Raw genomic sequence first — 27,735 nt, forward strand, 5'->3', positions numbered from 1 at the left:
TAATCCATCCAAAATGGCCCACAGTTCATCATCCAAAACAGAACAACAACCAAAATATCTGCAAAACCCAAACATTCAAGCCCTATTTGAGTCCCGTACAAGCCCCCCAGTTGAAGCGAAGTCACCCTTGACTCTGACCAACTCATTAGTGTTTAAGCACACCGAATCACGTACCAAAGGAGAAGTAGTAACAAAAGGATGAGATTTTTGTAAGGGTGATTTTGAAGCGATAACGTACTGTCTTGCCCAACTATAAGAGGTACTAATAATATCCTTCGTACTCCAAGCATTATCCTGAAACACAAAACAGTATATTAGCATGTGCTTGCCAACTCTAATGTATCAAATATTTTCTCATAATTTAAATATATAGATGGAATTTTTAAAAGGATTATTATTTGGTACATTAGCAGTGTACTTTTTTTTATAAGCAGTATTAAAAAATTGTCATATGTCTTCTTCTTTTAAATATTTATTTTACTATATCTTATAAGACATTTTTCGATCTTTGAACCCTATTTATGTATAAAATAAAGGGAAAATTTTTAAATGTTTTTTAAATTAGAAATATTTTTTTTTGAATTATAAATGATTGGGCTTTTATTGAATGAAAATAATTATTACAAAAGTGGGCCTTAGACCTGCTCAACAAACAAAGTAGAGTAAAGGCCCTGCTCAGGGCATAACCGAAAAGCCTAAGTTTCCTAAAACAAAAATTAAAAGAAAATGAATAAAGTAGAAACTGACAAAAATAATAAATGAGTATAGAGAAAAGATAAACCTAATCAACCCCAGTCATTTTAACTACGGCTGGACTCCATAATGTTATACGAATCGTCATTTCAAAATTATCCATCCGTTATGTCGATAGCTTTGCCCAAAAAATATACATTCATTGCTATCTTCAAAACTCACCCATTTCCTCTTCATCATCTTCTAGTCCGGTTTTCTTACCCAGCGTCCTTCCGGAAACGAGTCATGCAGATTCGGGCCTACTTGAACCAGGTAAGAGGTTACTTCGCTCGCTAAAGCTTTTTTTTGCAATCTTATGGGCACGCAAGTTTTCTATTCTTGGAATATGTTGGAATTCTATTATTTGAAAATGGACACTCCTGTTTTGAATATCCCGTATGATTGCTCCTATCGCTAATTTGTTTATTTCTGTTGTTTAACACTTTCTGATTACTGTTCGCGAATCCCCTTTGATTTGTATTTCTCAAAAACCCATTGAGATCCCTAACTTAATTGCTTCCAATCCTACATATGCTTCTGCCGCAAACGGAGATGGAACATTATTGTGAAGGACCGTCTTCGAGGCTAGAAATTCGTCCCTGAGACCCCAAACCACTACCCCGGACACAGATCTAGAAGTTCCCTTGTCAAACGCAGCGTCAAAGTGCATCTTAACCTTTGGTAAGATTTCCATACTTCTCTAACTTCTAGCCTTATCTGTGATCTTCTGCTTTGCTCTCATCCTATCTTGTTCAGCCTTATAACTTAGAATTTTCTGTGCAAGTTGTCTTCCTGTAATAGATATTTGCTTATGTACTAACTGGTTTCTGGAATACCAGATTAGCCATAAGGCATAACAGAAAAGTCGACTCTGCTCCTCGGACCCTTGCATGAATACCCAGGTAAGCCAGTCCCAAAACTCAGAGATTAAGTTATTGGTGACCCAAGAAAGATCTAAAAACTGCTAAACTTCTATACTTGTAGGGCATTTTCTGAATACGTGAGAGCAATCTTCATCCCTCGAATAACAACGGAGGCAATGAGCGTACATGAGCGTACGTGAGCACCCTTTTACACCTAAGGTTTGCAAGCGTGGGCATGTAATTCCAGGAGATATGCCAGATTGTAATTGTAACTTTTGTGAGAAGTTGTAGGCTCTAGAGTTTGTTGTAAAATTTTTTAGATTCGGTCTGTATTAAATTACTACTAGGATCTAGTAAAGAGTCCTATAATAGTTTATAAGCACTACGTACGGAGAATTCCCTAGACTGTTCTCCCTTCCAAACTTAAAAGTTTGCATGACCTGTTTTTGCAAGGGGGATCTACAATATTTTTTGAGCAACCTCGTCATGAAAGGTATTGCATATCAACTTTGTTTTCCATTTCATACTCGAATGATCAATAAAATTTGAGACTAACTCCAGCTCCTCGTTGTCTGTCCTGCTCTTTATATTGATTGTGTCTATCATGGGAATCCAACAATCATTACAAATGGATATATCCCTCCCATTTCCCACTCTCCAGCATAGTCCACCTTGAAGAAGTTCCTTCAACGCTCAAATGCTCTTCCAGGTAAGGGAAGGTAGATTCCCTAACCTAACCTAGCTTCAAGAAAATTAGACTGTGGATAATATTTTTCCTTTAAAACCTTTGCTAATAATGAGTTAGGATAGATTGTCAATTGCCAACCTTGTTTAGCTAATAGCGTGATATTAAATTGACTTAAATTTTGAAACCCTAAACCCCTATTTTCTTTTAAACTGCAAAGATTTTTCCAAGTGCACCAATGAATACCCTTTTTCCTCTTCCCTTTTGCCACTAAAATTTTGCAATAATACTCTCAATATCATCACATAGAGTTCTCGGCAATAGGAAAGAGGCCATCGTGTAAGTTGGAATCACTTAAAGGATGGCTTTAATAAAGACTTTTTTTTCTCCTTGAAATAGGTAATTATTACTCCAGATGACAATATGCAATTTAATACGATCCTTTAAATTTTGAAAAGACTCCTTCCTCCTACCCACCATATTTGGCAAACCAAGGTAGTGTTCCGGTTCCTCGAAGCATTGAACTGCCAATAGACTAGCAACTGTTTATCCACTGCCGAAGTATTTTTACTAAAGAAAATAGTGGACTTTTCAAAATTAACCTGCTGACCCAAACAAGATCTGTAGTAGCTTAAAATTACTTTTAACAGATTTGCACCCCTAATTGTGGCATCCCCCAATAGAATACAATCATCTGCAAATAACAAATGCGATACCGTTGGCCCACTCCTGCTGGTCTTCACCCCTTTTAAACTTCATTCCTACATCGCTAGTCTCATCAAACTCGATAGACCCTCTCCACTCTCTCCTTAATAAATCCATTAATGACAACTAAATAAGAAACATATGTGATGCATTTCATAACCCTTTCAACCCATTTTGTAGCAAACCTCATTCAAATCATTATTGCCCTTAAGAAGTTCTATTCAACCCTATCATACGATCTACTCATGTCTAACTTCATCGCCATTAGTCCCTTCTTTCCCTACCTTTTGTGCTTAAGCGTATTAAGGATTTCATATGCTATCAACACATTATTCGAGATCAATCGTCTTGGCATAAAGGCGCTTTGCACTTCATCAATACATTTTCCAATCACTCTTCGGAAATGGTTTGCAATCACCTTCGCCAATATTTTGTATAAAACATTATATAAACTAATTAGACGAAAATGCGACATATTCATTGGATTAGAGCTTTTTAGGAATAAGCACAATATTAGTGGAATTTAACAAACTGACCTCTATATCGCCATTAAGTATCTATAGGCAAAAAGAACCAGCCTCATCTCCAATAATGTGCCAGCATTTCTGGTAAAACAAGGCTGGGAACCCATCTTCCCCTAGAGCTTTAGTTACCCCATCTCAAATACCACTTCTCGAATTTCTTTATTGGTGTACTTTATTATCAGTTTCTCATTATCTCCTTCAGACACACAACGGTTAATACCAGACAGCACATAATCATAATTTCCTCTATCTCCAGCCGTAAATAAGTTATGAAAATAAGACGAAACAACAGCTTATATTTCATGCAAAACCTCAGTTTCCCTGCCTTCATCATTCTTTAGGCTGTTGTATTATGGAAAAAAGCTGTATTTTTATCCTCAAATTTCAGCCAATTGAGTCTAGCCCTTTGCTCCCAATAGCGTTTATTTTTTCTATTTCGAAATTCAGATGAATTCTCATATCAATTATTTCCGCCATATTTCTCTCATCTCTATCATTACTCAGCAATTCAGTCAGTTTATCGGTAAGAATCTGTCTTTTTCTCCTTCGTCTCACTCGAATATTCCCTACCCAATGACTCAAACCTTTCTTCAGATTTTCTAACTTTAAAAGTAGTGTTCCTGAAGATGACTCCCTTAAACGTTTGACTTCTTCAAAGAAAGTATCTTCTAACACCCACCAAGCTTCAAATTTGAAAGAAATACTTATTGGTTGTTCGTCGTCTTTCTTCGTATTAATCAAAAGTGAGCAATGATCTGAAAAAGTATGCACTAAGTGTTAAAATTTGACCTCTGAGAACATGGAAATCCATCTAGCCGTAGCAACTCCTCTGTCCAACCTTTCTTGAATATTTGTCTCCAGCAGATTACCTCTCTCCTACGTAAACCAAGTGCCAGAATACCCTACATCAATCAATTGGCAGACTTCCAAGGTTCTTCGAAACGACTCCATTTTTCCCTCATCTCTTAGCAATCCTCCCTTTTTTTAAACCCATACATGATTTCATTAAAGTCTCCACATACAAACCAAGGAATATCCTCTACTGTTATCAAACTTTTCAACACCTCCCAAGCTTCATTCCTATCTTGTGCATAGGGGGAGCTCTAAAAATTAGTGTATGTCCACTTTACACTAGCCTCATTGTCATCAACAAATACATCAATATGCCTCTTGGAAAAAGTTCGAAGTGTTATGTTAACATCCACTTTTCATGCCAAACATAAACCTCCCCTAGTGCCTTCAGCGTCGACCTCAATACCGTTTTGGAAACAACAACTTCGTCGTACTCGTTTCATTTGCTTTCCACGTAGCTTCGTCTCTATAAAGAAGACAATTTGGGGATTGTAACTTCAGCATATGTCGAAGTCGTCGAAACGTTCGTGGCCTCCCAAACTACGAACATTCTAACTCAAGATTTTCATTGCAACCGGTCGGCTTGCCTTTTGGCAGCCGGCTATAATAAATGATTAGAATCCACCCCTCTCCTGGTCCTTGTCGTAAGAGCTTCATACCCTTTTTTACTGGATGACTCTTTTATCACTCATCTACTTCTCTTTTTCCTTTCCTCTCCGATGATAACACCATCTTTAAGATCATACTCCATGGCAGTTTGTGATTGATACATCCATTCATTCCTCATTGACTGATCTAACGATGGCATATTCCCTTCGAAATTAAAACCCAGAATTGCATCAATGTTCATCCCACCTCTTCCAACAGTTACCTTTTCCTGTAATCGGTTTCCCAATACTCGACTTCCATTTTGTTATCCTCCACTATTCCCCTCGCCTTCCTCTCTAAGCTGGATACTAGTCATTGATACTCTACGGGGTTGGGCTTTCAATGATAAATCCCACCCCATATCAGCAACCTCCACCCCAAGCATCATTTTAGCCTCACAAAAAGAATCACTGTCCCAACCGACCATAATAAAAATAGAAAAGGGATAGACGTTCATATTTGAACCTGACATAGGGGTATCTTCCATTAAACATCACCTGCTTCTTCCTTTTCAACGGACGTCTGATGTCCAATTTAGCTTTAATTCTCATATAATTGTAATTTTCTTTCCCTCTACTTGATCCATCATATTCTAGGAATTCTCCTAAAAAATTCCCCAACTTTACTGCTAAGTTTTCAGAAAACAAGCCAATAGGGACATCATGAATTTGAACCCAGAAATGGGTATAAATTAATGGAACTTTCAATGGATCTCCCTCTTGTTGTAGATGTGACAGAATCAACAAATGATTATTAAAGGTCCATGGTGATCCTTTTAAAACCCTTTCCAAACCCATAATGTGAAAAAATTGAAATAAATACATTTTTTCTCCCAAATCCCGAATTTGAACACCCCGTACAGGATGCTACAGATTAGCCATCATACTTTTCATAGCTGGGAAGTGAATTAAACTGGCTGTTAAGAAGCAGCCGACCAGTTGAAACTCTCTATCCCTTGCTGCAAGTGGATCTGTAGGAATCTGTAAGATTTCATTTTCCTCATCGTTAAGAAACAAAACCGCTAATTCATTCTCCATCCCTGCAGGTCACGAAACCAAGCATAATGATAAACTCCTGACGAATAGTAGATTGATGATGTACTGTGTACTCCGGACAGTACTGGACAAAAAAAAACAATAAAACACCGGTTGAAAAACCTAAAAACGCATACCAGGGGCGGCAGACAAAAAGCGTGCTAGTGTAGCAGACTTTTTCACCCAACGCGATAAAATAAGTTTATAAATTTAAATTAAAAATAATTTAAATGTAAATTTATTGTGTTACATGTGTAAGAATACTAACATGCCAAATGTCATAAAATTACAAATTATTCAAATATGTCTAAATATGTAAAATAGTCCGCTCCTATAGGTGCCGACCTTTTTTCTCAACTTTAATTGGTGCTTGACAAGTTTCACATATAACTTTGACACTCATGAGTATTGAATTTCTTAATTGATTACCACATGTATCCTATTCGACTCTCAAAACTAAAATACGATCATTTTATTATAAGTGAAAAAGAAAAAGGACACATGGAAGGCCTTAAAGATATTTCCTTTTATATATACCCTTAAGCTTCGTACTAAGTTACTTATTTTTTTTTTATCAAATTATACAATAAAAATTTAAAAGTTAAAAAATATTTCAAATCCATATACTAATATGTTCAAGGTTGAGTCATGTAATTTAATTTTCAAAATTTTAGTCTTTTTTTAATTTAAAAAATAAAATTTCTTTCACTTTTGAATTAAAAAAAAATCAAATCAAATCAAATGACAAATGATTGTGTTAGGTATAGATTAGGTGAAATTATAATTATAGTCTCATTATTATGTTTAAATTTAAGATTTAAGATCTATACTTTAATTTGATATAATTTAATTCTATTACTTTTTTTATTACTAGTTAATCCAAGTAGTTTTTATCTTAAATTATTTCAGTTAAAATATAGTGACGTCAATCTTTTTTCTTAAAAATATCCATCTTGATTTATCAAGTTGAAATAATTTTTTTTGTGTATATATTAGAAAGGTGTTTAAAAAATTTTCACTTAACAACAAAAATTTAACAAGTTGGACTAGTAAATTGAATTTAATAATAATTAGGTGATCATTTTATAGTTTTTTATTATTAGGTGATAAAAAGAAAATTTATTAATAGTTGAGTGACTGTTTTGTAAAAAATCCATTTTCTTTTGGTAAAACCGAATAAGGCCTAGAGCAGTCTCGACCCTGGGCACTTTCACCAAATCCAGTCCCTCTCAATTTCTGTGGTGGGATTTTCAATTAACAATGGCCTCCAAAGCAAGCAGCTCCCTCTTCCAAAGCCTGAGACGCTACATCAAGAAGCCATGGGAGATAACTGGACCCTGCGCCGACCCAGAGTACAAAAACGCAGTGCCCAAAGCCACGGAGTATCGTGTTCGCTGCCCCGCCACCACTTTGCAAAAGCCCATCGTCCCTACCTCCGACCCTGAAACCGTCTTCGACATCAAATACTACAGCCGCGATCAACGCCGGAACCGCCCTCCGATCCGCCGTACCATCTTGAAGAAAGATGACGTGGTGAAGATGATGAGAGAGAAAACATTTGATGTCAACGATTTTCCAAAGGTCTACTTGACTGCTAAAGTTGAAGAGGATGAGAATGCCGTTGGCGGAGGCTACCAGAAATAGGTCAGATTTCGGAAATTTTTTATTGTTATTTCTTTAAATGAGATTTCATTTAGCGATTTTTGATGTTTTGAGCTTTGGATATTGTTCTTTTCTCCCTATCTTGATGAATTTGATGCTTTGAAGATTTGGGTTTTGGTTAATTTTCTGTTTTGAGATGTGGGTAATGATCAGTTTTTCACTATTTCTATGTAAATGTAGTGTGTATGATTTGGGATTTTCAGAAACCGGGATTCCGGCGGAATCTGATTGAGGCTTGACTTGAGTTAATGTATGAAATATGCAGAAGTGGGGTCATTGGAACTAGATGACACTTAAGATTATTATTTGTTTTTCGATTTTGGGTTGATATAATGCCTTTTTGACTACTTATTTTAGGTTTGAGAGTTAAAAGTTTTGAGCAATGTTTATTGGCGAGATTGGAGATACTGATTTTTAATGTTTTTGATGAGATTGGATGGCTCAAGCGGATACCGAGTTTGTGACTGATGGATTTGGTGCTCAAGATTGAGGATACCTTTAGTATTCTGAATTATGCGGTCTTGAGGGTTTCCCTATTGTGTCAGGCTTATGAAAGTTCTGTTTTGGGCCGTATTAGGGTTATCATCAGATTTAAATATTGGTACACAGATGTTTAAGTTTGATGACAATGCACTATACTTTCTATGAGAACTTGTAAAAATGTATTGTGATGCCCTACATGTTTTTGACAATGGATTTCTATGTAAAGAAAATTGGGATTATCAAGTTCATAGTAACCGGATTGGATTAAAAGGTAGTTTGGAAATAATGTGGTAATGAATGACAAAATATCCACTCATCTCTCTTTTTTGTGAAAGAAAAATAACGATTTAACTCTTTAAACACTTTGATTCTTTTATCGCGCTAAACCTCAAAGGAAGTGCAAGAAACAATAATCCTACTTTATAAGCACATTGCCTTTCAAAAAGTGCTTTTATCTTTAGCTTCTAACTCATCTAAATTGTAAAACACCCTTTTGTTGTGTATAAGAATTAGCTTTGTATGTGGTTGGCTTATCCTTGGTACATATTTGAGGTATTTTCATTATTTAAAAAGAAAAGAATACAAACCAGTTTAGTACCCTATCAAACTTTGTGGAAACGCCTTCATCCATACACTAAGTGCTACGAGCTTTAAATTCCCATAGCATTCCACTAAAAACCTTGTTCTAGAATTGTTTGGAGGCAGCTATCCTGACCTCCTTTTTTTAGGGTAAGATAATAAGACCAGCGTGCCTGCATTTGCTGGCGGAGTACATCGAGTATTAGTTTTTGGTGTTGACAATTCTGAATGTTGTGATAGCCTTGTTAGATTCTAAAGCCAAGTTTCATTTCTGAACTTCTGGTCCTAGCAGAAAAGGTTAGATCCTCCTGCATGTTCTTGTTATTTGTATTCCATAGAGATTGGATCTATAAAGTTGCTCTCTCTCTATTTGCAATGCAAAGTAAACTGCAGTGGAGCATTTCTACTATCTTCGGGTGGAGGATGCTTGTATATATCTTGGATTTTATACCATCCATATACTATAAGGGCATGGTTACATTCTAGAAATTCCTTCCATTCCTCAATGCTGGTTATAAATTATAAGTACGAGGGTTCAAGATATTTAAATGCACTATTTTTTTATCACCTGATTTCTTGAATTGTTTTGTATGTTTGTTTTATTTCAAGTTAGATTCATATTTGAACCTACAAGAAAGGACCTCACTTTTTCTTAGCTTTACCGATAATTCAGTCTAAAAGGATAAAATAGAGTAGTATTGCTATATGGTCTGTATAGCTGACCTTCCAATAGTTGGAAAAGGCTTACATGTTATATTAATCTGTAATCCAAATATAATTCCTTGCACCAGTAATCTCAGTGAGATTATATCTTATACTTATGTTGTTACGAAGCTGATATTACCGATTTTAAAAATGTTTCTGGCATGTGAACAGGCGAGCACTGAGCACTGAGCACTTATGGCTGAATTTAATGGTGCACCAGTCCCATCTGATTCACTCTCTTAGTAGCTTGTTATTGAACAAATGCAGGTATTGTAGCATAGCAATTTCTTGAGACACTTGAAGTTAAAAGGGGTTGCAGTTTCGGGGTTTCCGACATTAATAAGGGTGGTTGTCCACATTTTTTTTATTTGTTTGGTTTTTCTTTTTCAGTTAATCAGCATGCTTGTATTAATCCAGATGCAACAGCAGTTGGATGATGAATGATATAATTGACTCGTTCAAGCTTTTGATGGTTTTTGAACCATGAACAATAAGAAATGAATCAGATATGTTGATGAAGAATTGAATATGTGGTTTCCATTGGATTTCTTCTAACATTAAGAAATGAATCATTTTTCATTCATCATTGCATTGCTTCATCTTGAGCTCAAATGTGAATCATTTTGCATTTTCTCTTCTGATGAATATTCCAATCTATTGGACAAATACACTAGTGAAGTGTGATGTTGGAAACATGGATCTAGATTTGAAGTGTATGCCTTGGGTTTCAATATAAATGAAGCAGAAATTACATATTTAAATTTGATTTATTATATAAATGGTAAGAATGAAATGAAAAGTATAAAAATATTTTGAAAATATGAATGTTATATTTTTTAAAAATATTTTATCCAATTTCTGTTGAAATAATGTTTTGATTGATAGTAGGTTAAATAGGGATTTAACAATTGCAAGTCATATTTTGATATCTTTAATCTTATATTATAACTCTAATGTTAAACTAAATCAAGCTTAAAGATCAAGTGAATTTTTATCACCCCCAGTGTCATAATATTGTTCAAATTAGTAAAACATTTTAAAGAATTTGTTATGTATGCAAAATTTCATACAAACAAAGATAAATTTAATTAAGATATGTATTTAATTTCTTAAAGTAAAAATAAAATAAATAAAATATATTAATTATTTTAATATAAAAATATGTATCCGTTTAAATTAGTAAACATTAATTATCAGAAGTCGTGAAACTATTATTGAGAAAAAAGAAAACTGAAACTCTAAATTCAGAGCAACATTTCAGTGAAGGGATATAATTATGGGTTGATCCATGGCCGAAAGTGGCCCAATACTTGACTTGAACATAAAAATAAAAATAAATAGCCCCTGGCGAGGATCGAACTCGCGACCTTTCGCTTACGAAGCGAACGCACTACCACTATGCTACAGAGGCTTGTTTGATTACGTCTTCAATAATATATATTTTGTTTCTACAAAAAAGAGCTTGGTTCATCGGGCCACGGGTCCTTTTTCCCCGTCTATTATTCAAAATTACTGCTATCCTCAATAGCTTCAAAGAGTCGAATTACCGTTAATATATTTAGAAATATTTTTATATAATTTTTTAATAATAAAACAAACTATCTTCAAGTCCGAACCAAGCTTTAGTTAAGTATTTTCAAAAAAATTTGAAGTCTAGGTCCTTGCACGCCTATGTTTTTCTATATTTTGGCATAATATACTGTAATATAATCATAGATACAATGAGAATTTTCTTATCTCACTATTAAGATAATATTTCTCATTAGCTACAACAAAAGTCGGAAAAAATCACTTTATTTTTTTTATGGTAAAATCTTTTAAAAGCAAAATTTTCACGTTTGGAAGCTAATTAACTTCACATTCACAAATCGAAACCATTAGCATATGAATTAAGAAAATTAACTTGTTTTGGATGTGACTATAGACATGATCTTGATCTTGCATGCATCAAAAATTGACTTCCAAATCATAGTTTCAAACATGTCGGTCATTATTGAAGAATCCAATGCAATAGAAAAGCTAAGACTTATCCTTTGTGGATAAATTGAACAACAATTGGCTAATGAATCTTTGTATTCTGATCATCAAAAAATTCATTTTCATATATAAAGTTTCCACGTAAAGCATGATTTTCTCATCATAATGATCACATACAGCATTAGTCAATGACAAAGACTGGATATCTACAAGGAATGACAATATACAAACAAAGTACTACATATATGTTCATTCATGTTCCATAGAACTTTGTTAAGATGTATTGATAATCTCTTGCCTTGTTCACCTTCTCATAAGCTTAGCTTTTCCTTTATCCCCCTAACCATTCAAAACTACACAAACCAACCGGCTCTAGGTTTTAGATCCTTTTTCAAAACACGGCAACAAATAGAAATACTTCTAAAAGCTTCAATGGCCCTCAACCTCGAGTGGGAAAAAATAAGGAAAGAAGCTTACGTGTTTAATCAAAACCTTTTATCGGTGGATGCATGGGAACAAGTTTGATGGCATCTTATACTTTGACATACTTATCAACATAACCCTGCAAGACATGATATTGAAAATTTAAAACATCACTGTCATGCCATATAAAATGCAAACTTAGCTTATCCAAAAGATCAATAAAGAATATAAAATAGCTAAACCACATCTTCATTCCCTAAGAAATAATCATGAGACATGGCTGGAAAAATAAGGGGACCGATTCATTAGGCTTTTTAACTTTTCCCTTTGTATTATTTTTTTTTTGGTCAGGAGAGAACAGGATTTTTTGGTGGTTTTGGATGCTAAAAGTAGCTCCATGTCTACTGTAAGGCCTAGCCTACACATTTTGTGTGTCCTAACAATATATCTTACTTAGATACTACCAAGTACCAAGTGCGACTTGGGAATTATGCCAATCAAAATGGATAAAATTGCAGATTGGATGCAAGTCTCTACACAAATTCACTGAAAGTATCACGAATGAAGCCTGATGGAAAGGTTGGTTCTAACTAATATGCACAGTACTGATAAAACATCACCGTCTTCTCTACAGCAACATATACGTGCATAAGGATTCCAAGAAAATTTCTTAAAGCAAAACAATCCAACCAAACTGAATAAATCAAAAGATCAAAATAAACCCAAACAAATAACCTTTGCTGTGAAAATTTCATCAATAAGAAAAAGAAAAGCATGAAATGAGAATTTACCATCACAAGTTTTGTCAATTTCCGCTGAGATGACTCAATATAGTGATCAATCTTTGCACGCGATTTGGGTATCTGGTGGTTCTTCTTAGCTCCTGATACTTTATCAACAGTCTTCTTTACAATAGTCTTGAAAGCCTCCTTGCTCATATTACCCTGTTGCCACGACGGCTTCAAAACCTCCTTCACAAAATCTGCAATGGCAACCTTGAAAAGCTTCATTGATCTGGAATCTTTGCTCTTCTTGCTCTTCCCTGGAGACTTTATCTGATCCATCTCAATCTCACCAGCAGCCATATTAACTTCAACTGGATGACTTGGGCTTCCATTCTCAACAGCACCAACTTCAGCATCAGCAGTCTCACCAAATTCCTCATTATCTGCCGATGCCGCAGAAGTAACAGCTCCAGCATCCTTGGCTTTTTCCTCCATATCCAGTGGTTTATTGGAATCACTAAGCCCCAATAAGATGCCAGAATCACCTGTCACTTCCAATTTTTGCATATGATCAAATTTTCTGGATAACCTTGTAGAAGGCTCAATGCTATCAAAAAGCGGATCATACTGATCGCCACCTGATCTAGAAGAATTCTGCCCAATGGCCCGGGCAGAATTGGGTGGGGAAGTTGCTTCTTGCAATCCAATTCGTCTCCCATCAACTGGAGCATGACCCAAACTGAAATGTGTGTTATTGTAGGTTGTACCTTTTTCTTGCAAAACATGAGAATGGTATTTGAAATTTATAGGCTGATCAAGAGTAGGTGCATGCTGATTTGGAAACGTTGAGGTAGTAGATCCTCCAATATCAATATGGTGGGATGTTGCATCTTTAATATCTGGTGGATCTTTTAATGAAGAATTCATCTTCCCTGCAGGATTATATATACGGTCTGCCATAGGGTGGTGCAAACTGTGCGGAGGTTGTTGCTGCTGTGGATAAGGATGAATATATGAAGATGAGTTAGAAAGTCCACCAGGTGGCAAACTCTCACCGGGGAATGGTTGCATTTTGTTACCCAGAAACTGCTGTGAAATGGGCATAGCATGAGGGTAAGTGTTTCCCTGAGCAAAAGAATTTGAACCAAACACATTCTGCGTTGGAGGGTGCGTCAAACCATCATCTCCCGACTTACTAGGAGCTCCAAGTTGTTGAATGGGCAGGTTACTGACAGGTAAAGGTGTATGTATAACAGGTCGATTAGCTTCCTGAATTGGAATATAAGCTCGCTGTTGAAACCCATCAGACTGAGAATGTGCAGGCAATTCAGTTGGATAAGGCCTTGGGATAGTTTCTGAACCAAAATCATTCCTCAAAGGCAAGTGACTCTGCCGAAAATGTGAAGAAACACCAGGAGTTATAGTTGAATCAAGTGGTTTCAGTGGCGGTGGTGGAGGCAAGGAAGCCAAAGAGGATTTTGGCTGTAGAGCAAAGTAGGACTGTTGGTCAGGTAACATGTAAGAAGGAAAGCTTTCCCCAGAAGAATGAGACATGGAAGATGCAGCCTGCCGCTGATTCGTATCTGGATTGCCAATATGAGAAGAATGGTTATGGAGCTCCATTGTATTTTGATAAGCATTTCTTTCCCAAAGAGTATTTCGTGAGGATGCAGATGTTTTACGAGAAGAATCAGATATGGACGAGTTACCTGACTGTTGATGCAGGCAATCAGCATTTTGGCTCACTGGATCTAAAGTTCTGGAGAGAGATTTCTGGTCAACAGGTTTTTTGAAAGAAATAAGTATTTTCTGAGAAGCATGACCACTTGAATTCAGTTTATCAGTATCCCCTACTGACACTGCATTAACAGTTGATAGGTGGTGAGACTCTACTGCTGCTTCTTGACAATTTTCAGTAGTGACGAGATTAGGCCCTTCCTTCATGTCTTCTACCAAGTGTGTTTCAGAAACAGAGGCTGGAATGTCTCTAGATTCCTCATATTTAACCATGTGATACTCAGTTGATTGATCATCTTGTTTAAGAATACCTCCACCAACAGAATCTTCAATATTCAGATTAGTACTCCTATCTCTTGAAGCAACAAAATTGCCATACGGTTTTACTTCTGGACCTCTAACTTCACCATGCTCATGATCAGCAACTTTCTCAGAGATCCGCTTGACCTCATCACGAATATTGGTCCTGGAATTATGAGGAAACTCCAGCTGCTGTTTGCTCTTTTGCCACCTTGATTCATCACTCTTGCCAGAATCATGGTGCAGAAAACGACAAGACACTCCACGATAGCACCTGCCTCGACGGAAGTCAAAACAGAATTGCATTTGTCCCTTCGCTCGTCTCTTATTCTCAGCACTGAACTCATCAGCACGACGCAAATAGGGAGACCTGCTCCTGCTTCTTCGATTTCTGGGAGACCTGCTCCTGCTTCTTCGGTTTCTGGGAGACCTGCTCCTGCTTCTATGATTTCTAGGAGACCTGCTCCTACTTCTACGATTTCTGGGAGACCTGCTTCTGCTTCTCTGGTTTCTGGGAGACCAACTAAAACAACAAGCAACAAATTTACAACTTTCACAGATCATAAAACAAACAGGAATTGCAATGTACGGAAGATAATTTTCTTACTATGTCATATTTTTAAATATTAATTGGAAAAGAATCCAAGCCATAAATAAACAAAATGAAAACCTGCGTGATAGGCTTCGTTTCTCCCTTCTCCTAGTCCTCCGTGGACTTCTCCTTTTCCTTCTATCTGGAGGTGAACGACTCTGACTTCTGCTTCGAGTTCTGCCCCTTCTGTGCCTCCCAACATAGTCTGAATCATCAGAATCACTGTCACTACCATCATTCCTAGCCAGTCGCCCAAACTTATCTACCTTATGTTGAGACCCAAGAGTCAAGTTCTCTTCCTCTTCCCTATGTTCCTCACTAAACATAATACTTTCAACACTATCACCAACCATTACGTTTTCTTTTTGGAGAACCTCCACAGAAGCAACATGATTTCTAGACACTTTCTGTACATCCTTATGATCAGCATGTTCATTCTCATTCATGATGGAAGTTGTGATAGTACCTTCAACCACTTCTGAGCTTGCAACTTTGTATGGCATGTTTGATAGTGGTCCAAACCCCTTTCCAGTCTGGTTGGGACTACTAGCATTCTCCAAACTAGCACCAAATGGCGCATTCATATTTCCAATGCCAGTCTCAATATCTTTTTCTGAATTGTCATCAGAAGTATAGTCTTGTAGAAGTCTGAATGGACAGCCACCTTTTGCAAGTTGATCGGAAGTATTCGATTTCTCCAAACTAGTGACTATAGGCTGTTTAGTACGTACAGTTAATTTGACTAAGTTAACTTCAGAAACAGATGCCTCAAAAGCCAATTGGTCAACTTTGGTAATACCTTCTTGACCTGAATTTAAGAGGTAAAATAATTCTAAACTTGCTAAACATACAACAGATAATTGCAAACTACAAGAGATAAAGACTCGTAAATGAATATTCAGGAATACTACATATCTAGGTAATAACTATTCTGGACTCTGGAGCCATGGGCAGTAATTATTTATATCTGGTTAACTAATATAATAAAGCAAGAAACAGGAGTTTTGGAAAAAGGGCCTAATATGATCGCTAGATATAACTTTTACCTTGTTCACCCAAACTAGAACTGCCTGCAGCTGATGTGTTTTCTGGTAAAATGGATGCACTGCATCCAGTCGACATTTGCGGTGGACGTAACTTCTCTTCTTCATTAAGCATGTTATCACTAATATCACACTGACTCTTACGGCCTTCGAGCATTTGATTCATTCCCTGATCATCATCAATTTGGGTGATATCGTCTTGAAATCACCCACCAGAATAACAAATTAAGTACAAAAAAATCAGCATGTAACCAACAGATAATCAGATAATTTGCTTCAGAATATAGATAACATAAAATCATTGGATATCCACAACAGAATATACAACTTTTGCTATATTGTGTTTAAATGGTCATTAACAAGTTCCAAGAAGTCTATCCCAAAATGATCATTACAGTTTTTTCCAAAGCTCATAACACATAAAATGGACAATCAATTTAGACAAACGTAAAAGATTCCAGACATTAGGAAGCACAAGTTAAAAAGATAGAGGATATTAGAAAGCGTAATCATAGTAAAAGAAAAGAAAAAGCCAACCTTCCATCTCCATGTCAGAATCATCAGGCAAATGAGATGCAGCTGAAACCAAATGGCAGGCTTGCTCTAAGGACTCTTTTCCTGATGGCCTCAAAGATGAAACTCCTTGCTGTTCATCTAATTTACATGCAAACATACTTTTCTTTTTCATCCACTGGAAAAAATCATGTGCTATTGCAGCTTCAGTTCCTGGCTCACCACCATACAGAAATGCATAGTCTGGCTTTCCAGATTCATTTTTACGAACCATGTCCTCATAATCAGGCCCATTCTTAGCAATGCCCTGGCATAAAGCTTCAATCCTTTCAATAACATTTTCATCTGTTGGCTTAGGAGGAGTGGAAGAAAGGTCCAGGGTCAAACCCTCTTGTAACAGTAACTTATCTCCAACCAGAGAACTCATGTTGCAGCCATTTTCCCCTCTCATATTCGGAGAGCCATTATCTGTAACTAAATTGTTGGCCTGATTTGGAGCCACAGCTACACCGACAGAACCTGAAGTGCTTAACTTAGAGCCATCCGAGTCCAAATTACAGGGTAAGTTGGAAACATTTTGCACAGCCTTAGAAGATGAAAGAACAGTAGAGGTGGAAGTTGGAGGAGATGGTAGATTAGGTGGTGGAAAAGAGGGTGGAGGTGGTGGTGGTGGGAGGGGGAGAGAAGAGGTAGATGGAACACGGTGATCTCCACCTGTTGGTTGTACAAAGCTTCCAAGTGGAGCTGAAGCGAAGAAACTTGTCGTAGGAGGGAGTGGTTGATGTGGTGAGATATGTAGAAGTCCTCGCTGCTGAGGTAGTGGATTCACTGCTGCTCTATAAAATGTTTGCCCCTGGGATTGAGGAGGAGGGGGAGGAGGTAATGCTCTAAAACGTGGCTGGGTCTGTGAAACCTCTGGGTATGATGCACTAATTGGAGGAGGACGCACCTGCTGAGGCATATTAAGTGCATTCTGGGTCCCTAAATGTAAATGGTGTTGTGAGTTCTGTTGAGCTGTCGGATACATTCGTGGCAATGGGGCACCTGCATGAACATGCGCAGGTAGGCGTAGATAAGATTGACCTGTATTTGGCAACCCACCAGGGGGATTTTTATGAGGTGCAGCAGGACCATGCTGATATGGTGGAAAGCCTGATGGGCCTTGCTGGAATTGAGGTGGAGGAGCAGGCGGACCGGGAGGGAGCTGTTGATATGGAGATGATATGGGTTCTGGAGGACCCTGCCCAGGCTGAGGATTACGATTCCCTTGAGCATACATCTTACAGTTTGTGTTAACACAGATATAGCCCTTCAACTAAAGTCACCAAAATCCCCTGCGGGAAATAGAACTCAAATCAGAAAATAGACAAAAATATAAGTTGATATCTCAGTAAAAGCCAGTTCTAAATAAACAATAAGGATCAGATAATGGAAGCAGCACAACACCTCAAAGCACGAATTGTACTTCAGAACTTCCTTGATGGTTTTTCACATTAAGTGAAGGGCGGAACAGCCAGAATCAAATGTATTTCACTACAACTAAGAAGAACGAACAGAATTTCATAAGCATATCCCTTTAATTTTTTTTTCAAATTCAAGAATTTCAAACTGTTAAGAAAAATACAAACTAAGCCAAATATCCACCAAAAACTCAAGATTGCTTCCACATAATTCAAATAAATTCAATACTGTCAAACAAACTGCAAATGCCGAAAAAAGGAAGCTTCAAATTTCACGTATTCAAATTAAAAATTAATGTTGAATTCAATCCAAATCCATAAGACACTCCAAAAAGACTTTTTTCAGAAAGAGAAGAATTTCCCATTCTTTTCCATCAACTTTCTCAGCAACAACACAACAAAAAAACAAAAATATTAACAATTAAGCAGGTAAAAAGACTATACTAATAAAAAAGAAGAAAAGAAAGAAAGAATCGAAGTAACTAAGTTAAAAACGAATAATGAATGAAAAGATAAGCCGGAATTAATCATAGCAACGGTAGCTTACCAGTTGAAAGTGAGCGGGGAAATGGAGAGCGAAGAAAAATAAACGAACCCTAGAATTTGGAAATCTAGGAATTTAGAGCTTTTTTCGTCAAGAAAAAGGGGGTTATTTCAAGGTTCATAAACCCTAATCAAAGTGTTTTTTTTCCTCTTCTTTTTTGTGTGTTCTGCTCTTCTTCTTAGAGTTGAGTGTTTCTCGCTTATTTTATAGATTTGGTTCACTCGAAAAAAGATTTCTAATTCTTTAAAAAAAAAAAAAACCTTATATTTAAGGTTCAGTGATTCCTTTAGAGTAAGTAATCTGTTCGAGACATTTTTAATTTTATTGAAATAAAGAATATTTTAATATTTATTTTAAAACTCTCTTAAAATCATGTATTTAGAATATTCAATAAATAATGAGATATAAGATTTTTTTTATTACAAGAAAATAAATTAAAACATGTCTAAGTGAACGAGCTTAATAACTTCAACTTTCACCTATGCTCGAGTTATAGATATCTTCCTCCAACAGATCTCGCATAGAGAGAGGTGGATCTTCAAGCATAACCAAGCAATTAATTATGTCTTCGTCCATCTTAGCTAGTTGATCTACAACTTTATTATTATCCTACGGGATGTGACGAAATTTAATTTGTCAATCCTTGTAGTACCATTCATGTATCAACCTAATTTCGGCAATACTACTTATTACTGTAAGTCCATTCCGCAAAACATCAACTAATAACACGTTATCACATTGCAATTCAGCCTATTTAAAACTTCTGATTCAAGCTAATTTCAATCATTCTAACATAGCCTTAGCTTCAATGAGATATAAGATTTGAAACTAATAATAGTAACAATACATATATAATATTTATGAAATTAAAATAAAAAATAGTCTAAATTGTAAGTAAAAGAAAATTGAAATAGGTAAAAACATCATATTAAGAATTTTAAATGTACTTCCATTGTAACACGTGAGAACTAATACATAAAATTAATACACTCTCAAATAATATTACTTATTTTAATTACGAAATTATGTGACACCAACTCGATCACAATTTTAAAAACTAAAATAGATAATACATAAAATTTTAAATATTTTATTAATTATCTTTAAATTTTATTATTACCTTATTCATAAAAACTACTATTATTTTTTAGTTAAGCTATTAAGCTTATATCCATATCATCTATATTATATTACAATGTACACAAATATTGAAGGAAACTTTTTTATATTGATTTTTGTGAGAAGTAAATAATTCATTTGCAATTTTTTATACTGATTTATTGTGACATTATAATTTTTTAAACTATATTTATGTGAGTCTATTATTCAAAAAATAAAAGTAAATTTGAAAAATTTTAAATATTTAATTACATTTTAAATATTTTAATATTATAATATTATAATATTAATTTATTTATAATATATATATATGAATTTGAAAAATATTTTGTACAGACGAGAATATCTTTTTTTTTGTTAATTGTATTACTAAATTGGAATTAGAAAAATAATTTATAGTATTATTATGTGATAATAATAATAGTTTTACGCTCTCATATCTTTTTATACGATTAATATTTTAATGACCTAACCGTTGTATTTCATATTCCATTTATATAGGTTATACATGTCAATTTTGATGTAAATTAAAAAAAACTTTAACTATTTGTTTTAAGTAAAAGAACTTTTAACCGTTAAATAAATATTAATATATATTATTTTAAATCGATATGATAGATATTTCGGATCGGTTCAAAAATATACATGTATGATAAGTATAATTAAATCGATAAATTCAACGGTTAGATCATTAAAAAATTAATCATGATTCCTCCATCAATTAATTTTAATTAAATATTAATTAATATGATAGTGCATTCTATTTGCCATAGTTTCATATTTTCTCGTATTAACATAATTTATTGAGATCTCTTTATTTTCACTATTTCCATCTTCAAGTAGTAAAATCTCTTCTGCGATTTTAATAATTAGTTATGTATTAGATCTCTTCAAGAGCACCCATCTCTACTATATGACTATATTGATTTATTATTTTCTTTTACGATAATTTTTCATCTTTGGGATCAATCTACCATGTTTCAAGCATGCATTATTTTAAGTTATTCTAACAAGTTGCCCTACTAGGATTTCAAAACATAAGCTAATATATAATACTTGATTATTCTCATCAAGTCATTAAATACATCGGAAAACTAACTTCCAATAAAGTGAACTATCATTTTGAATTTCTAGCTTAAATTACTTTCTACAAGGATATAAATAATGATAATTCATTCCGAATAATTTATTTCATGTAACTGTTATTTCTTTCCCCCTAATATTGAGAAAATTGTCAAATCAAAATAATAATCACCAAATCATGTCATAATTGAATTTCTAGTTTAGTCAAAATATTTAATAATACAAGAAGATTCATAATTAATACATATTCCCTACATTATTTGAATACCCAATTCGTGCATTGCGGTGGAGCAATTTGAACATATATTGCATATTCAAAAAGTCTAAAATGGATTATGTGTGACTTCTGAGTAAAACCAATTGTTATAAAAGTTATTTATCATAATTTATTGGCATGAAGCGTAAGTCTTATTTCATGTACAATATCATATCCTTATACATATACAAAATGTTTTATTCTCAAAGGATATGGTTTAGCTACTAATTGTAGACTTTTAATCATATTAATTCTGTTAAACCATTATACGTATAAACAACAAGCCATTGTGATAGTTAATCTCATAGACAATCTAGCATACAATAATCATTGAAAGTCTCGGAAATAAACTCATCAACATTAGTAAAAATTGTCTTGATTGCATAATCTAAAAGTTTTGTTCTTAAACAAATCATTAAATAAGTAATCGCAAGCAACAGGTTGCGATTTGATAACTCATGTAATTATTTTATAGATGCATTTACTAAAATCATATCAGAACATTCCATTTGTTGGATAAATGAGACCATGTTTTTTTCATAAATGCAATAGATTCAATCTCAAACTTTGCTAGTGATGTTCTAAAAAATCATCTTCTTTGATTAACAAACGAAACTTGAGAAATCTTTAAAATGAAGAATCTTCAGGTTCTTTAGTAAATATAAATAAAAATTCTCATTTGTTGCATCATTATTGATCGGGATGGTCTACCCGATCATATCAACTAATTAATATATTCAGGTTTACTATACTTGCAATTCATGCATAATGTAGATAATTTTCACTAGAAAGTTCATTCAATATACTAGGTAGAGAATAATCTAACATCGATTTCAATAACATACCTTATATACTCCATAGCAATTAGATAGTTCTAATCTATATTCTAACAAATAGAAGGTAATACCATGCAAATAGAAATACTAGCATTCTATCGAAGAAAACATCAAATTAATAAGTCCAAAGGCAGTTATAAATATCAAGCAATTTTTTTTTTGAAAGTCATCTTTGAAGTAGTCAAATATAGAACATTATCCTCAGTACAATAAAATCATAGCCGAAGCCATATGCATTTGTTGAGAATAAAATTTATCAATTTATAGGATGCACACTAACGAATATTTTCTTTGCATAATTGTATATATGTGCAAATTTAAGTAAAGTGCATGAACATACCATAAATGCACAACAATTAAAAGTTGAAACATAGTAGGGAACTATTAATTTGAATTTTAACATTAATCTTATTATCAATCTTCACATTATTTTCATTTTTTTAGTTCTAGTTGCGGGAAGAATTATTATGACCATCCCTTTTACTATTATAAGGTACTTACCACATCCGCGTCCAAGGTTAAATCATTCAAATTTGTTATATATTGATGTATTCATTTCAGTTAATAGAGTAGATACAATAAGATGAACTTTATGGTTTTTCAATTAATAGCTTGTTATTTTATTCAATCATAAGTAAACATGATATTAATTCAAAATATATCTTAAAACTTTTTTACCATATTGCTACTGCATGAGTATATTTGAAGCATGAAAGGTTGAAAAAGTTTTCTAAAATGCTCTCATCAATTATTGAAAACTTATTCTAAATACTACAAAGTTATACTCACTCACAATTTTAAAATCTTGCAACTAGTCATAACAAGCTTTAAATAGAATTATCATATTCTAATGGTCATATATTTCTTTTAAAATATTCCAAAATTCAAGTGAATATTTCACAGTCAAATATTTTACTTTCAACCCTCCACGGGATTGATGACGAAGAAAGATCAGGGCAGATGATCACAATCAATTCAATTTTTCATAGAAGACTTGCCACCATTATTATTCTAACATGTATATTTACAAATTTGGAAACATTATAGTTTATCTAGATAATATAATAGAACTCCAATGCATCTATTAATTGATAAATTAAATAATTCAAATTTCAATCTACCACAAGATTTCTATGGCTAAAGATTAGCAACCATATTTAACAAATTAAACACATAAATCACAACAAATTCTAATAATTAAAGTAATGACAATTACTTATGAAAATAATAAAATTGCATGGATAAAACTCATATCTCAAACATCAAAATCTGATATGATGCAAGTACTAACAATTTTTTTCATAACCACCATCGCAAATATGCATGAAATTCAATTTAAAATCTAATCGTTTACGTTTTTATCATGATTAATCAATAATGTTCCAATTATAATAAACTGATATAATAAAATAAATCATAATAAAATATACCTGAAGGTTGTTAGCATCATCATTATCACTTTGGCTATTATCATGAGCATTATCATAAATATTAAAACAACTTTGCTTTCATAATAACATTCATAAACTTATAGTAAAAACCATTTATAAAACAATCAAAATTTTCGCTATACGATGCTTGAAAGTTACTCGATGCTACCAAACTAAAAGGTAATAATAATCAACCAGATTCAGACCATACACATATATGTCATAGTCTTACGATCTAATCAATTAATAATTCAATTTAAAAAGTATAATACAAGCGTTCAACAATAGTATGTTAATAAGAATCAATTAGATCCTGGCAAATTTCCTTTTAATCAACAATATCAAGTTAATAACACTCTCCATCACAATTTTAACCAATTTTCAAGTATATTTAGTAACAAAATTGTAATCGTCAAATTCTTAATCATCCCAATATCATGCATAATAGAACTCACTACAAAAACTCTAGTTTAAAAGAAACCTTAAGATAATAAATTTCTTTCCTAAAATAGCTTTATCGAAAATAAAAAAAATAGTGAAGAAAACATATCAGATAGGAATTTAAGTTTCTTGGTGTATATGATTTAGAAATCTTGGGGTAGTGAAGTGGTTTAAGGTGAAGAAGACTATTAAAGGTTGTACGTTCGAATCCTTCTCCTAAGTCCTAATGGCTTTCCTTTTATTTTCTTCTCTCCTGTGGCAATTGGTTTTATAATTTCATGTCACTATAGGATGGGCAAATGGTGAAAGGCAATGAATCAAGTTTTTTAAAAATATTGTGTCGATAACATGTTACAAAATAAAGACAAACAGAGTAAAGAACAAGAAAAATAGGAAAACAAAAGATAATAATAAAATATTAAAGTCCTAAAGCATCAAAATTCTTATCTTAATCAAAATTCTTATCTTAATCAAAATTCTTATCTTAATCAACTTCCACTTTATAATAATAAAATATTTATAACAAAAATCATATTTTAATTGTAATATTGTACTTTTTACAATTATTTCAAAAGATAATAATTATCCTTATTATTATATTTTTATACAAATTTATGCTATATTGATGATATCTTTTTATACAAATTTATAATAATATTAATTTTTTGTTTTCTTTTTAGAAATAATTTATTTTTAACATAAAAAATTATCTAAAAGAAAAAAAATAATGTTTTAGTTTTTGTTGTGATTATTAATTAAAAAATTTATTAAGAACATGTAATTAATAAACACAATAATAAAATGTGATACAGTAACATGAAAATTTGTGTTAAAGTGTATAAATATTTTCAATAAATGAGTGAGGTCGTTCTTCCATAGGTTAAATTTTGGACATGGAAATAATTTTTGTACTAATTTTAAAATTGAAAATAACAATCATAAAGTTTGTACTATATTCTAAAACTTACATTCAAATGCACTAACATTTAGAAAGGTAATATAACCTATCTTTGCCATCATTAATTTTTATAACAATCTTCACATTTCTTTTACCAATGTAAGATGTATTGTCGACGAAAGTGGTAAAAAGTGTAACATCCCTCACTTGGGTTAAATCGATAACCCGAGCAATAGGTGTCACATTTTGGACACTAAATCACTTAATCACTCATTTTATTTTACACCTTTCATTTCAATCTTATTAAACTCCTTTTTAAGCATTTTGAACTATTTCTAAGTATTCCTCATGATTAATTTCGATCCGAGTTTGTTCGAGACATTTTTTGGTCAAAGCAATACAAATTAAGGGTTTGGGGCAGAGGTATTGGTACCTCTACTATTTTATTGTAGATTTTAACATTTTACTTTTAGGTACCAATACATATATCAAAGTTGTCACACCATTAGTGTAAGGGAACCCAAAAACAAGTCAAAACATCATTAAAACATGTCTAAACAACCTCTAATCATTCCTGAACTTTTTCTAACATATCAAAGGTATTCGTTGGAGCGAGCCTAGTGACTAATCCTTCGCATACTGTAGTCCATTAAGGGAGTAGACACTGGCCACAAGTTTTAAAGTTGCTCCATACCCAGGGCAATGATTGAACCCTCGACCACTTATTAAGGTAGAAGAGATCATTGTCATCACACTTAACTCTTGTGGCTACAATTTAAATAATTTTTTAATAACATTTAATCACACAATTTCTTTCACTAATATACTTAAACTTTTAATTTATTTCCCAAAACATTAAATCATTTAAATTAACTTTATAACATATAGTTTTCACTTTAACACATATAGTCACTAATCAACTTTCATATTCACATACCAAATTTTTTTCTCATATCACAAACATAACATAAAAACTTAATTCACAAATATCATTTAACACTTAATTTACATGTATTACTGGAACAGATGTATCGTTAAAACACTTTAACACCCCAAACATGGTCTAGACGTTATTGTAACACACTTCGCCCGTATCCCTCGCCCGTATCCCTCGCCAGAACAGGGTTCGAGGTGCTACCAGATTTAAACTCATCCATTTATATAAAACCAGACCGTAAAATTTTTTGATCAATTTTAAACTTTTCATACACACGTATATTATCCTTTAATCGGGCTTACAAGGCCCAAAATATTCATGAGGCATTATTAAATATTTACCAATATCTTAGTCTTGTATCATTTACTTACTCAACTTTACAACCCTATACATGCCATAGACTCGAAACACTAAGATTTACTTACGCCGATAGCGTAGACTTGACAATGTGATAATATCTCTGACGGCCTCCAACCCGAGCTAACCTGGCAACCCTAGGGAATATGGGAAAGAAAAGGGGAGTAAGCTTTACGCTTAGTAAGTTCATAAGAAAACAATAAGCAACTCATTAACAAGTTTTATCAATGTTTACAACATAATCACAAATTCACTACAAGTTGTCTTCCTGAGCAATAGTCACTAAATTATTTATAACTAGAGCTACAAAACTCCAAATCAATTGCCATTAATTTTCCCTGAAAATAGACTCACATATCTTCCATCCATAAAATTTTCAGAATTTTAGGTTTGGCCAATCAATACCAGATTTTTCTTAAAGTTTCCCCTGTTTCACTGTTTGACTAATCTGACCACTCTTCACTACGAATCAAATTTCTCATTGTACAGAATTCAAAATATGTTCTATTTGAGTTCATTTGAAACTAGACTCATTAAGGAGTCTAAGCATACAATTTTTCTCTTATAACCATTTTTGTACAAATTATAATGATTTTCTAAAAACAGAACAGGGGACCCCGAAGTCATTTGACTCTATCCCACGCCACTTCAAATATCTCATTATCAGCAATTCTTTTGCTTACACGGTTTCTTTATAAGAAACTAGACTCATTAAGATTTAATTACATAATTTATTCAGCTTCTAACTCAACTCCAATAATTTATGGTGATTTTCCAAAATCACGTTACTGCTGCTGTCCCAAGCAGATTTATTACAAATTTACTCTTTCACACATTCTTTGCATTCACATTATTTAAACATGTATATCACCAATCAATTTCATCACATATCTATAATTTCACTCAAGCATAATCTCAATACAATACATCATGGTCAATGATTCGCACACAACCGTTCAAATTAGCAATTATAAGATGATTCCGCACATAGTCCACCCTTATCGATAATTTACAATGGTTTTGCCCTTACTTACATATATGACATAGGCATTTTCACCTATGCTTCTCATTTCACACTCATGATTCAATTCCAATCGATCTAACATGCATAAGAATATATCACATACCTGGCCAACTTAATGCATTGAACAAATTCAATTGCCGATTTAACACAAGGTCTCATAGTCTTAGACTTTTATCAAATCACCGGCATTTAGCCCGCTAGGTTTTAAACCCGATAATATTATTCACCAGCTTAAAGCTTGCTAGGCTCAAAGCCCATATATCACCATTATAAAGTCGTCTCATAAGCAATTCATATAATATAGCATGTATACCTGTTCACTTTGCTCTATTTAATCATTCAATCACAATTTATAATTTCCCTTTGAATCATTCGATATTTTGCACACTAAGTGTCATTCTCAATATCTCCCACACTAAGTGCCATTCTCAATATTTCGTACACTGAGTACCATATTGATTGCCCCGCACACTAAGTGCCACATTTTGTCGATATGTCGTCAGACATTAAAATATTCACGTATATACAATTTATACAATATTAAAGCATTAGAAACATCAATTTAACA

At 33.5% G+C, this 27,735-nt stretch overlaps 2 protein-coding genes and 1 non-coding gene across 18 annotated transcripts; 1 reads left to right on the forward strand and 2 right to left on the reverse strand.

The window, feature by feature from the left end:
• Positions 1 to 765: 765 nt before the first annotated feature.
• Positions 766 to 9,994, forward strand: LOC107887089 (uncharacterized). Of its 6 annotated transcripts, none has more exons than XM_041096906.1 (6): positions 766 to 1,413; positions 1,572 to 1,634; positions 1,717 to 2,088; positions 2,257 to 2,304; positions 7,225 to 7,687; positions 9,644 to 9,994. In XM_041096906.1, the coding sequence occupies exon 5, from the start codon at positions 7,304 to 7,306 to the stop codon at positions 7,685 to 7,687; it is 384 nt and encodes a 127-aa protein (XP_040952840.1). In that variant the 5' UTR covers positions 766 to 1,413; positions 1,572 to 1,634; positions 1,717 to 2,088; positions 2,257 to 2,304; positions 7,225 to 7,303; the 3' UTR covers positions 9,644 to 9,994. The 6 variants fall into 6 exon arrangements, 3 of the variants coding, with proteins under 3 accessions (XP_040952840.1, XP_016666718.1, XP_040952854.1); XM_016811229.2 differs by having other exon boundaries at positions 818 to 1,413; positions 9,740 to 9,994; XM_041096920.1 differs by having other exon boundaries at positions 818 to 1,413; positions 1,577 to 1,634.
• An 817-nt stretch (positions 9,995 to 10,811) lies between these two features.
• On the reverse strand, positions 10,812 to 10,883 carry TRNAT-CGU (transfer RNA threonine (anticodon CGU)). Its single transcript has one exon. It is a non-coding gene; the product is annotated as a tRNA-Thr (tRNA).
• A 673-nt stretch (positions 10,884 to 11,556) lies between these two features.
• LOC107887088 (serine/arginine repetitive matrix protein 2) lies at positions 11,557 to 19,040 on the reverse strand. 11 transcript variants are annotated; one of them, XR_005915879.1, is made up of 9 exons: positions 18,790 to 19,023; positions 18,229 to 18,321; positions 16,807 to 18,116; positions 16,273 to 16,467; positions 15,305 to 16,034; positions 14,307 to 15,157; positions 12,664 to 14,180; positions 11,927 to 12,011; positions 11,557 to 11,802 (listed from the first exon to the last, which is right to left on the reverse strand). XR_005915879.1 is itself a non-coding variant. In XM_041096955.1 (9 exons), exons 3-9 carry the CDS (start codon positions 18,059 to 18,061, stop codon positions 11,982 to 11,984), a joined length of 4,485 nt encoding a protein of 1,494 aa, XP_040952889.1. In that variant the 5' UTR covers positions 18,062 to 18,116; positions 18,229 to 18,321; positions 18,790 to 19,023; the 3' UTR covers positions 11,557 to 11,981. The 11 variants fall into 11 exon arrangements, 8 of the variants coding, with proteins under 8 accessions (XP_040952889.1, XP_040952882.1, XP_040952884.1 ...); XM_041096955.1 differs by having other exon boundaries at positions 11,557 to 12,011; positions 12,664 to 13,142; positions 13,236 to 14,180; XR_005915876.1 differs by having other exon boundaries at positions 12,664 to 15,157.
• Positions 19,041 to 27,735: the final 8,695 nt, after the last annotated feature.

The sequence above is a fragment of the Gossypium hirsutum genome, chromosome A03 (assembly GCF_007990345.1).
Source record: "Gossypium hirsutum isolate 1008001.06 chromosome A03, Gossypium_hirsutum_v2.1, whole genome shotgun sequence".
Lineage (NCBI taxonomy): Eukaryota > Viridiplantae > Streptophyta > Magnoliopsida > Malvales > Malvaceae > Gossypium > Gossypium hirsutum.

Bases quoted from the DNA above. Each gene is read 5' to 3' on its own strand.
- LOC107887089 (XM_041096906.1), top strand. From the start codon at position 7,304: ATGGCCTCCAAAGCAAGCAGCTCCCTCTTCCAAAGCCTGAGACGCTAC.
- LOC107887088 (XM_016811224.2), bottom strand. From the start codon at position 18,061: ATGTATGCTCAAGGGAATCGTAATCCTCAGCCTGGGCAGGGTCCTCCA. The intron at 15,158-15,304 runs GTTTTCATTTTG...TTGTTGTTTTAG, and splicing joins AAACGAAGCCTATCACGCAG to TTGGTCTCCCAGAAACCAGA. The intron at 12,012-12,663 runs GTAAATTCTCAT...CATGTCTTGCAG, and splicing joins AATTGACAAAACTTGTGATG to GGTTATGTTGATAAGTATGT.